The sequence below is a fragment of the Oncorhynchus gorbuscha genome, unplaced genomic scaffold, assembly GCF_021184085.1.
Source record: "Oncorhynchus gorbuscha isolate QuinsamMale2020 ecotype Even-year unplaced genomic scaffold, OgorEven_v1.0 Un_scaffold_2549, whole genome shotgun sequence".
Taxonomy (NCBI): domain Eukaryota; kingdom Metazoa; phylum Chordata; class Actinopteri; order Salmoniformes; family Salmonidae; genus Oncorhynchus; species Oncorhynchus gorbuscha.
The window spans coordinates 27,501-39,509 of NW_025747034.1; the positions used below are offsets into that span (position 1 = coordinate 27,501).

The 12,009-nt window shown below is 48.7% G+C and overlaps 1 protein-coding gene across 1 annotated transcript in view; it reads left to right on the plus strand.

Annotated features, from left to right (window-relative positions):
- The window catches only part of LOC124026066 (exocyst complex component 4-like), a 53,804-nt gene that overhangs the window by 11,068 nt on the left and 30,727 nt on the right, over positions 1-12,009 (plus strand). Inside the window, exon 4 of the mRNA XM_046339240.1 lies at positions 239-417. Within this exon, the coding sequence (XP_046195196.1) occupies positions 239-417 (179 nt within the window). The remainder of the gene's footprint in view (positions 1-238; positions 418-12,009) is intronic.

A 12,009-nucleotide genomic window follows, 5' to 3' on the forward strand; every position in this document is an offset into this window, starting at 1 on the left:
TCCTCCATTTCCTCTCTCCTCCTCCATTTCCTCTCTCCTCCTCCATTTCCTCTCTCCTCCTCCATCTCCTCTCTCCTCCTCCATCTCCTCCCACCTCCTCCATTTCCTCTCTCCTCCTCCATTTCCTCTCTCCTCCTCCATTTCCTCTCTCCTCCATTTCCTCTCTCCTCCTCTCTCCTCCTCCATCTCCTCTCTCCTCCTCCATCTCCTCTCTCCTCCTCCATTCCCACCGATCCAGGGCGGCATTTGCCAAGGAGTCAGAGGTGCTGACGGGTAACCTGGGTGACAAGCTGATCCCGCAGAACGAGATCCTGCGTGACGTGAGCGACCTGAAGGCCCTGGCCAACCTGCAGGAGAGCATGGAGTGGCTGGCCTCCAGACTCAAAGGCTTCTTCATCAACCTGCCCCACGCTGCCAGTGAGTATACACGCATACATACATACACACCTTATGGCTTCCATTCATGCAGGGTTGGTGGGGTGTGTGTGTGTGTGGACTGAAAGGCTGCTTGTTCAACACCTGTCCCACACAGCCAATGAATGAACAGTATACAACACAAGGAGGTTCCATAATGCTAACATATGACTGTGTAACGTTTTGTTCTACGTACTGCCACTAGTATACACATACACTCCCAATGGTATGTATATGTACACACACTGTAGTCTGACACCTTAACAGTCATGATTAGTAGCTGTAGTTATTTATTCTCTGACACACACGCACACATGCACGCACTCACGCACACACACACGCACACGCACGCACGCACACACACACACACACACGCACACACACGCACACAGCAGTAGTTTTCCTCTCTGTCATTAAGAGTTTGTCTGAGTGAATTACCACTGTCTAATTAGAGCCAGGTAGGAGGGCCTCCAGAAACAAACACCACTGTATACACACTCTAATTAGCCCTGGAAGTGTGTGGTTTGTTTCAGAACTGTCAAAGACCTTTTACTCACTGTCTTTACAGAGACCTCATTTATCAGTGAAAATGTGTGTGTGTGTTCCATTGTCATCAGCAGGCTGAGGATGTTTCTGATCTTGTAGTCCAACTCTTATGGTGGTGTTTCTGATCTCCAACTCTTATGGTGGTGTTTCTGATCTCCAACTCTTATGGTGGTGTTTCTGTTTCTGATCTCCAACTCTTATGGTGGTGTTTCTGATCTCCAACTCTTATGGTGGTGTTTCTGATCTCCAACTCTTATGGCGGTGTTTCTGATCTCCAACTCTTATGGTGGTGTTTCTGTTTCTGATCTCCAACTCTTATGGTGGTGTTTCTGATCTCCAACTCTTATGGCAGTGTTTCTGATCTCCAACTCTTATGGCGGTGTTTCTGATCTCCAACTCTTATGGCGGTGTTTCTGATCTCCAACTCTTATGGTGGTGTTTCTGTTTCTGATCTCCAACTCTTATGGCGGTGTTTCTGTTTCTGATCTCCAACTCTTATGGTGGTGTTTCTGTTTCTGATCTCCAACTCTTATGGTGGTGTTTCTGTTTCTGATCTCCAACTCTTATGGCGGTGTTTCTGATCTCCAACTCTTATGGTGGTGTTTCTGTTTCTGATCTCCAACTCTTATGGTGGTGTTTCTGATCTCCAACTCTTATGGTGGTGTTTCTGATCTCCAACTCTTATGGTGGTGTTTCTGTTTCTGATCTCCAACTCTTATGGCGGTGTTTCTGTTTCTGATCTCCAACTCTTATGGCGGTGTTTCTGATCTCCAACTCTTATGGTGGTGTTTCTGATCTCCAACTCTTATGGCGGTGTTTCTGTTTCTGATCTCCAACTCTTATGGCGGTGTTTCTGTTTCTGATCTCCAACTCTTATGGTGGTGTTTCTGTTTCTGATCTCCAACTCTTATGGCGGTGTTTCTGATCTCCAACTCTTATGGTGGTGTTTCTGTTTCTGATCTCCAACTCTTATGGCGGTGTTTCTGATCTCCAACTCTTATGGCGGTGTTTCTGATCTCCAACTCTTATGGTGGTGTTTCTGATCTCCAACTCTTATGGTGGTGTTTCTGATCTCCAACTCTTATGGTGGTGTTTCTGATCTCCAACTCTTATGGTGGTGTTTCTGATCTCCAACTCTTATGGCGGTGTTTCTGTTTCTGATCTCCAACTCTTATGGTGGTGTTTCTGATCTCCAACTCTTATGGTGATGTTTCTGATCTCCAACTCTTATGGCGGTGTTTCTGATCTCCAACTCTTATGGTGGTGTTTCTGTTTCTGATCTCCAACTCTTATGGTGGTGTTTCTGTTTCTGATCTCCAACTCTTATGGTGGTGTTTCTGATCTCCAACTCTTATGGTGGTGTTTCTGATCTCCAACTCTTATGGTGGTGTTTCTGATCTCCAACTCTTATGGCGGTGTTTCTGATCTCCAACTCTTATGGTGGTGTTTCTGATCTCCAACTCTTATGGCGGTGTTTCTGTTTCTAATCTCCAACTCTTATGGTGGTGTTTCTGATCTCCAACTCTTATGGTGGTGTTTCTGATCTCCAACTCTTATGGCGGTGTTTCTGATCTCCAACTCTTATGGCGGTGTTTCTGTTTCTGATCTCCAACTCTTATGGTGGTGTTTCTGTTTCTGATCTCCAACTCTTATGGTGGTGTTTCTGTTTCTGATCTCCAACTCTTATGGCGGTGTTTCTGATCTCCAACTCTTATGGTGGTGTTTCTGATCTCCAACTCTTATGGCGGTGTTTCTGATCTCCAACTCTTATGGCGGTGTTTCTGTTTCTGATCTCCAACTCTTATGGTGGTGTTTCTGATCTCCAACTCTTATGGTGGTGTTTCTGATCTCCAACTCTTATGGCGGTGTTTCTGTTTCTGATCTCCAACTCTTATGGTGGTGTTTCTGTTTCTGATCTCCAACTCTTATGGTGGTGTTTCTGATCTCCAACTCTTATGGCGGTGTTTCTGATCTCCAACTCTTATGGCGGTGTTTCTGTTTCTGATCTCCAACTCTTATGGTGGTGTTTCTGATCTCCAACTCTTATGGTGGTGTTTCTGATCTCCAACTCTTATGGTGGTGTTTCTGTTTCTGATCTCCAACTCTTATGGTGGTGTTTCTGTTTCTGATCTCCAACTCTTATGGTGGTGTTTCTGATCTCCAACTCTTATGGTGGTGTTTCTGATCTCCAACTCTTATGGCGGTGTTTCTGTTTCTGATCTCCAACTCTTATGGTGGTGTTTCTGTGTCTGATCTCCAACTCTTATGGTGGTGTTTCTGATCTCCAACTCTTATGGTGGTGTTTCTGTTTCTGATCTCCAACTCTTATGGTGGTGTTTCTGTTCTGTTTCTGATCTCCAACTCTTATGGTGGTGTTTCTGATCTCCAACTCTTATGGTGGTGTTTCTGATCTCCAACTCTTATGGTGGTGTTTCTGTTTCTGATCTCCAACTCTTATGGTGGTGTTTCTGTTTCTGATCTCCAACTCTTATGGTGGTGTTTCTGATCTCCAACTCTTATGGCGGTGTTTCTGATCTCCAACTCTTATGGTGGTGTTTCTGATCTCCAACTCTTATGGTGGTGTTTCTGATCTCCAACTCTTATGGTGGTGTTTCTGATCTCCAACTCTTATGGTGGTGTTTCTGATCTCCAACTCTTATGGTGGTGTTTCTGTTTCTGATCTCCAACTCTTATGGTGGTGTTTCTGATCTCCAACTCTTATGGTGGTGTTTCTGTTTCTGATCTCCAACTCTTATGGTGGTGTGCCCATACAGATAGAATATCATTCTAATTGTGCCATCCTTCAATATATAAACACAACCTTGATGGTGATGCTCAAACCACACCCAGAAGGGTTCAGAACACACACACACACACACACACACACACACACACACACACACACACACACACACACACACACACACACACACACACACACACACACACACACACACACACACACACACACACACACACACACACACACACACACACACACACACACACACACACACACACACACACACGTAGAAAGGACACAGCCCATCTTAAGCTCAGTGTTGTGATCACCTGTTCCAGAGCATGAAAGTCACTGAGTTCTTCCTCTGTTGCATCCCATGTCACCTCCTTCATTTGACATCTATAAAAGTTCCTATTTCCTCTGTGAACTTCCCCTTTCTGAACGACTAAAATGAGGGATTTTCTTTCTATTGTTTTTTTAGGGGGGTGGAAGAGGAGACAGTCGAAGCGCTGTTCCTTCCTCCTCGGCAGCTCAGATAAGAATTCAATAAGAGAACGGGCGGTGAACGTGGCATAATTATCATTCATTCTGCCGAGTGGCATTAATGGAGTGTGTTTTATCGTGGCGGGACAGACACAGTATTGTTCATTATTTAGTGTTTGCCTTGGTTGATGGGGCTCGGCGCGACGCGGCAGAGGGGGAAAAAACCTCCCTTCTTTATCTCTCCGTTTTCCCCCTTCTTCCCTAAATTGGATTTCATATTACAGAGGTAGTCAGGTATGGACAAGTCATTTTCTTTCTCTTGTCTTCCTCGACTCGTACACGTTTTCTTCTCTCTCTCTCCGCGGTGTGATGGCCGTGCTAGATGAAGGAGTCTTTCAGTCGGGCCGGCTGTCCTTTGGAGTGTGGCGAGGTCCTGTAGCACCCATGTTCCTCCACGGTAGGAGAAGGAGTCTTTCAGTCGGGCCGGCTGTCCTTTGGAGTGTGGCGAGGTCCTGTAGCACCCATGTTCCTCCACGGTAGGGGAAGGAGTCTTTCAGTCGGGCCGGCTGTCCTTTGGAGTGTGGCGAGGTCCTGTAGCACCCATGTTCCTCCACGGTAGGGGAAGGAATGAACCACCTTGAGACAGACAGGACCAGAGTCATAGAGTTTAGTCATAGAGGTTTCTACCAAAAGCATTAGGATGCATAAAGTGTTTCCATGAAACCACATCACTTGATTGATTTAATGTATTGGATAATTAACCATCAACATTACATATATTAAACACCAAGCCTCCTCATTCTCTGATAGTGCTGTTTCAGGCAGGAAGTGTGGGACTGCGGTGTCATTGTCCTTCCTGTGTGTTTCAGTTGGAGCGTTGTTTAAGAGAGGAGGGCAGAGCACTATGGAGTGATATTAGTGCCAACAGATGTATTCTGAATGAAATCATATTAAGACCCAGTAACAGGGGACCGGCGTAAGCGGAGTCAATGTGTGATCTGTGAACCTTCATATACAGCTGGTACAGTACGCTGATGCTCTGCTATACTGGCTACATTATAGCCGACTGTTAATCTAGAAGACAAGTTATTTACAGAACCCACAACGGCCCACCAAAGGAGTGGCGCTACGGTCTAAGGCACTGCATCTCAGTGCTAAAGGCGTCACTACAGACCCCGGTTCGATTCCAGGCTGTATCACACCCGACTGTGATTGGGAGTCAGATAGGGTGGCGCCCAACTGGCCCAGTGTTGTCTGGGTTTGGCCGGGGTCGGCCGTCATTCTAAATAAGAATTTGTTCTTAACTGACTTGCCTAGTTAAGTAAAAGTCAAATAAATCATGTAAAAGGACAATGCCCAGCCTCGTATGCAGGAGGGAGATCGACCCAGAGAAATCAGGCTAAGATGGACATTTCCTATCATCACATGTCTGTGGCTGGGCTGCATCTGTAAAACACACGCACGCACGCACGCACGCACGCACGCACGCACGCACGCACGCACACAGCACAGGGATAAGCACGCACGCACGCACGCACGCACGCAGCGCACGTGTGTGTGTGTGTTCACGCACACGCACGCACGCACGCACACACACACACACACACACACACACACACACACACACACACACACACACACACACACACACACACACACACACACACACACACACACACACACACACACACACACACACACACACACACACACACACACACACACACACACACACACACACAGAGAGACAGAGAGACAGAGAGACACAGGGATAAGGCACGGAGAAGATTAGCATGATAAATACACACTGTCTCTGTCAAGACGCTGCTGAATCTTAATTTAATCTTAATTTGATTAAACAATCATGTGTGCATGGTGTGTGTGTTTGATATGACAGAGAGACAGCGGTCATCCAGTGTGTGTGTGTGTTCTCCAATGGTGATTGGCCGTGAGGGTGGCAGGGGCGAGGATCTTATCGCCCATCTGGGTGCCGCTCTGGACGCCTAATCCTCTCAGACAATATTTACCTGAGGTAACACACATACAACACACACCACACACAACACACACACACTGAGGGCACCTGCCAATGTGATGGCCGCTTTCTGCTGGGAACAGCTGTGTGTGTATGTTTCTAAAACTGGATCTGTGGGCATGTCTGTCTAGCTATCTGTCTGTCTGGCTGTCATGTCTGTCTGTCTAGCTATCTGTCTGTCTGGCTGTCATGTCTGTCTGTCTAGCTATCTGTCTGTTTGTCTGTCAAGCTATCTGTCTGTCTGGCTGTCATGTCTGTCTGTCTAGCTATCTGTCTGTCTGTCTAGCTATCTGTCTGTCTGTCTAGCTATATCTGTCTGTCTGTCTAGCTATCTGTCTGTCTAGCTATCTGTCTGTCTGTTTAGCTATATGTCTGTCTGTCTAGCTATATGTCTGTCTGTCTAGCTATATGTCTGTCTGTCTAGCTATATGTCTGTCTGTCTAGCTATATGTCTGTCTGTCTAGCTATATGTCTGTCTGTCTAGCTATATGTCTGTCTGTCTAGCTATATGTCTGTCTGTCTAGCTATATGTCTGTCTGTCTAGCTATATGTCTGTCTGTCTAGCTATATGTCTGTCTGTCTAGCTATATGTCTGTCTGTCTAGCTATATGTCTGTCTGTCTAGCTATATGTCTGTCTGTCTAGCTATATGTCTGTCTGTCTAGCTATATGTCTGTCTGTCTAGCTATATGTCCGTCTGTCTAGCAATATGTCTGTCTGTCGAGCTATCGGAGGGAGTACCCTACTCCCTACATCAGGGGTAGATAGCACCCTACTCCCTACATCAGGGGTAGATAGTACCCTACTCCCTACATCAGGGGTAGATAGTACCCTACTCCCTACATCAGGGGTAGATAGCACCCTACTCCCTACATCAGGGGTAGATAGTACCCTACTCCCTACATCAGGGGTAGATAGTACCCTACTCCCTACATCAGGGGTAGATAGCACCCTACTCCCTACATCAGGGGTAGATAGTACCCTACTCCCTACATCAGGGGTAGATAGTACCCTACTCCCTACATCAGGGGTAGATAGCACCCTACTCCCTACATCAGGGGTAGATAGTAGCCTACTCCCTACATCAGGGGTAGATAGTAGCCTACTCCCTACATCAGGGGTAGATAGTACCCTACTCCCTACATCAGGGGTAGATAGTACCCTACTCCCTACATCAGGGGTAGATAGTACCCTACTCCCTACATCAGGGGATAGACCCTACTAGGGGTAGATAGCCCTACTCCCTACATCAGGGGTAGATAGTACCCTACTCCCTACATCAGGGGTAGATAGTACCTTACTCCCTACATCAGGGGTAGATAGTAGCCTACTCCCTACATCAGGGGTAGATAGTACCCTACTCCCTACATCAGGGGTAGATAGTACCCTACTCCTTACATCAGGGGTAGATAGCACCCTACATCAGGGGTAGATAGTAGCCTACTCCCTACATCAGGGTTAGATAATACCCTACTCCCTACATCAGGGGTAGATAGCACCCTACTCCCTACATCAGGGGTAGATAGCACCCTACTCCCTACATCAGGGGTAGATAGCACCCTACTCCCTACATCAGGGGTAGATAGCACCCTACTCCCTACATCAGGGGTAGATAGCACCCTACTCCCTACATCAGGGGTAGATAGCTCCCTACTCCCTACATCAGGGGTAGATAGTACCCTACTCCCTACATCAGGGGTAGATAGTACCCTACTCCCTACATCAGGGGTAGATAGTACCCTACTCCCTACATCAGGGGTAGATAGTACCCTACTCCCTACATCAGGGGTAGATAGTACCCTACTCCCTACATCAGGGGTAGATAGTACCCTACTCCCTACATCAGGGGTAGATAGTACCCTACTCCCTACATCAGGGGTAGATAGTACCCTACTCCCTACATCAGGGGTAGATAGTTCCCTACATCAGGGGTAGATAGTACCCTACTCCCTACATCAGGGGTAGATAGTACCCTACTCCCTACATCAGGGGTAGATAGTAGCCTACTCCCTACATCAGGGGTAGATAGTAGCCTACTCCCTACATCAGGGGTAGATAGTACCCTACTCCCTACATCAGGGGTAGATAGTACCCTACTCCCTACATCAGGGGTAGATAGTACCCTACTCCCTACATCAGGGGTAGATAGTACCCTACTCCCTACATCAGGGGTAGATAGTACCCTACTCCCTACATCAGGGGTAGATAGTACCCTACTCCCTACATCAGGGGTAGATAGTACTCTACTCCTTACATCAGGGGTAGATAGCACCCTACATCAGGGGTAGATAGTAGCCTACTCCCTACATCAGGGGTAGATAGTACCCTACTCCCTACATCAGGGGTATATAGCACCCTACATCAGGGGTAGATAGTAGCCTACTCCCTACATCAGGGGTAGATAATACCCTACTCCCTACATCAGGGGTAGATAGTACCCTACTCTCTACATCAGGGGTAGATAGTACCCTACTCCCTACATCAGGGGTAGATAGCACCCTACTCCCTACATCAGGGGTAGATAGTACCCTACTCCCTACATCAGGGGTAGATAGTACCCTACTCCCTACATCAGGGGTAGATAGTACCCTACTCCCTACATCAGGGGTAGATAGTACCCTACTCCCTACATCAGGGGTAGATAGTACCCTACTCCCTACATCAGGGGTAGATAGTACCCTACTCCCTACATCAGGGGTAGATAGCACCCTACTCCCTACATCAGGGGAAGTCAAACCTGGTCCTGGAGAACTGCAGACAGTTCATGTTCTTGGTTTATCTGGCCTGGAGGAGCAGGTGTGTATAATTTAGGCAATCACTGAACCAATCAATTATCTCAGTTGGTCAGGTATGAAGCCTAGTTGGAACATCCTGCTGTAGCTGTGCCACTCCAGGAACAGGGTTGGCTACCCCGCACCACATAGTGGACTACTCTTGACCTGATCCCTATGGGCCCTGGTCAAAAGGAGTGCACTATATAGGGAATGGGGTGCCGTTTAGGACACATCTAACTGTAGCTGTGCTCTGCTGCTCTACTCTCTGTAATGAGGTACTATAGAACCATGCTGTCCTGGGGGAGAGTTGTTCTTTGACCGCATGTTCTTTTTGCAGCATTGGCAGGATTTTGGAGTTAGGGGGCGATTTGCCTGTGAGGTAGAGACGGGGGGAGAGAGGATGAGGAGGGGGGATTTTTAAAATATTTTTTAACCTTGACCTGAGCAAGTGGTGGGCTGCTCCCTCTAGCAGTAGGAAGTATTAGCATAATCAGTGTTCTACTTTCTTTCTCCAACACACAATACAAGCCTGTACATCTCTAATGGTTCCCTTGATACCTTGAATACGTTTACCTTTCTGTTTTACACATGCATGTCTAGTCTTTATCTCTCACATACTTCCAGGCTGTCTCTCAGGCATACATAACAATAGACACATCCCATCTCTCTCATCATTCTCTTTCCCTCTCTTCTCTCTCTCGCTCTCTCTCTCTCTTTCTCTCTCTTTTCTCTACCTTCATCCCACACTCCTTCCATCCTTCTCTCTCTCTCCCGTCCTTCCATCCTTCTCCCCACTCTTTCTCCTCTCTCCACCCACCCCACCTCTCTCTCTCTATCCTAGTGCATATGTCTGTCCTGTTCCACACACGGAATAATTAACACCAGTCCCTATGCATCATTCATGACTTCACTCCACCCCTCCAGGATAGACCCTCCCTCTCTTCTTCTTTCTCTTCTTCCTCTCTGCTGGAGGTCTGGACAGAGCAGACTGATGAGTCAATGGAAAGTTCTGCACCACATTGAACTGGTTCAGACAGGAGGCATCAACTCATAGTTGTTTCTTTCATGTTCTCTCTCTTTGTTCTCTGTTAGCTTTCCTGTCATTGACCAGCCAGAGCACTAGAGTATTTATACTGTGTGTCTGCGTGTGTGTGTGCCATTCATCTGCCCCCCGTCTCTCCCTTAATGTGTGCCACCCTCATCTCCTGCAGATGGCAAGGAACAGACGCATCCCTTAGATGGGATTGGAAAATAATTGGATAAGCACTACACACTATACAGTACACACACTACACACTCACACAAACATGCATAAACAAAAACACATATATTTACAAAGACCCCACATACTAGGAGAGAGAGACAAAGACTGGCAGAGAGAGAGGCCGGCGGAGAGAGAGGCCGGCGGAGAGAGAGGCCGGCGGAGAGAGAGGCCGGCGGAGAGAGAGGCCGGCGGAGAGAGAGGCCGGCGGAGAGAGAGGCCGGCGGAGGCAGAGAGAGAGACACGCAGAGAGAGAGACACGACACGAGAGACAGAGAGAGAGACACGCAGAGAGAGACACGCAGAGAGAGAGACACGCAGAGAGAGAGACACGCAGAGAGAGAGACACGCAGAGAGAGAGACACGCAGAGAGAGAGACACGCAGAGAGAGAGACACGCAGAGAGAGAGACACGCAGAGAGAGAGGCACGCAGAGAGAGACACGCAGAGAGCGAGGCACGCATAGAGCGAGGCACGCATAGAGCGAGGCACGCATAGAGCGAGGCACGCATAGAGCGAGGCACGCAGAGCGAGGCACGCAGAGAGCGAGGCACGCATAGAGCGAGGCACGCAGAGAGCGAGGCACGCAGCGAGGCACGCAGAGAGCGAGGCACGCAGAGAGCGAGGCACGCAGAGAGCGAGGCACGCAGAGAGCGAGGCACGCAGAGAGCGAGGCACGCAGAGAGCGAGGCACGCAGAGAGCGAGGCACGCAGAGAGCGAGGCACGCAGAGAGCGAGGCACGCAGAGAGCGAGGCACGCAGAGAGAGACACGCAGAGAGAGACACGCACGCAGAGAGAGAGGCACGCGCAGAGAGAGAGGCACGCACGCAGAGAGCGAGGCACGCACGAGAGAGAGGCACGCAGAGAGCGAGCACGCACGCAGAGAGCGAGGCACGCACGCAGAGAGCGAGGCACGCACGCAGAGAGCGAGGCACGCACGCAGAGAGCGAGGCACGCACGCAGAGAGCGAGGCACGCACGCAGAGAGCGAGGCACGCACGCAGAGAGCGAGGCACGCAGAGAGCGAGGCACGCACGCAGAGAGCGAGGCACGCACGCAGAGAGCGAGGCACGCACGCAGAGAGCGAGACACGCACGCAGAGAGCGAGGCACGCACGCAGAGAGCGAGGCACGCACGCAGAGAGCGAGGCACGCACGCAGAGAGCGAGGCACGCACGCAGAGAGCGAGGCACACAGAGAGAGACCCTGAATCCAAAGAGATTAGACGGGGAAAGTTGACATAGATGGGAGGTATGGAAGGCTGTCAGTCAGAAGGAGCCCAAGTTCCTCTGTTCATGCCTCTAAATTGGTGGCCCCATGCCGTGGAGTCTTGATCGCATCATCAAAGTGTGACAGGCTGAGAGGCGTACTGTGTTCCCCTGGTGAGACCTCCTGCTGTTCGGCCTTCCTCCCCAGAGCTGCCAAAGACATTATGTGAATTGCACTGGAGGAAACACACAATGCAGTTACTTTAACACTAACACACATAGGTGTTGACACACAACACACACACACAGGAGTTTACACACAACATACACACACAGGTGTTTACACACAACACACACACACAGGAGTTTACACACAACATACACACAGGCATTTACACACAACATACACAAGCCATGGCACATAAACAAGCTATCACAGTCTCACATCAGAATTAGATGTTGTTTGCAAAGTTCTACACCTGAAATGTGAAAATATTTAGGGTTAAGTTTAGGCATCAACTCCGGATTCTGAAGGTTAGACTGAATGG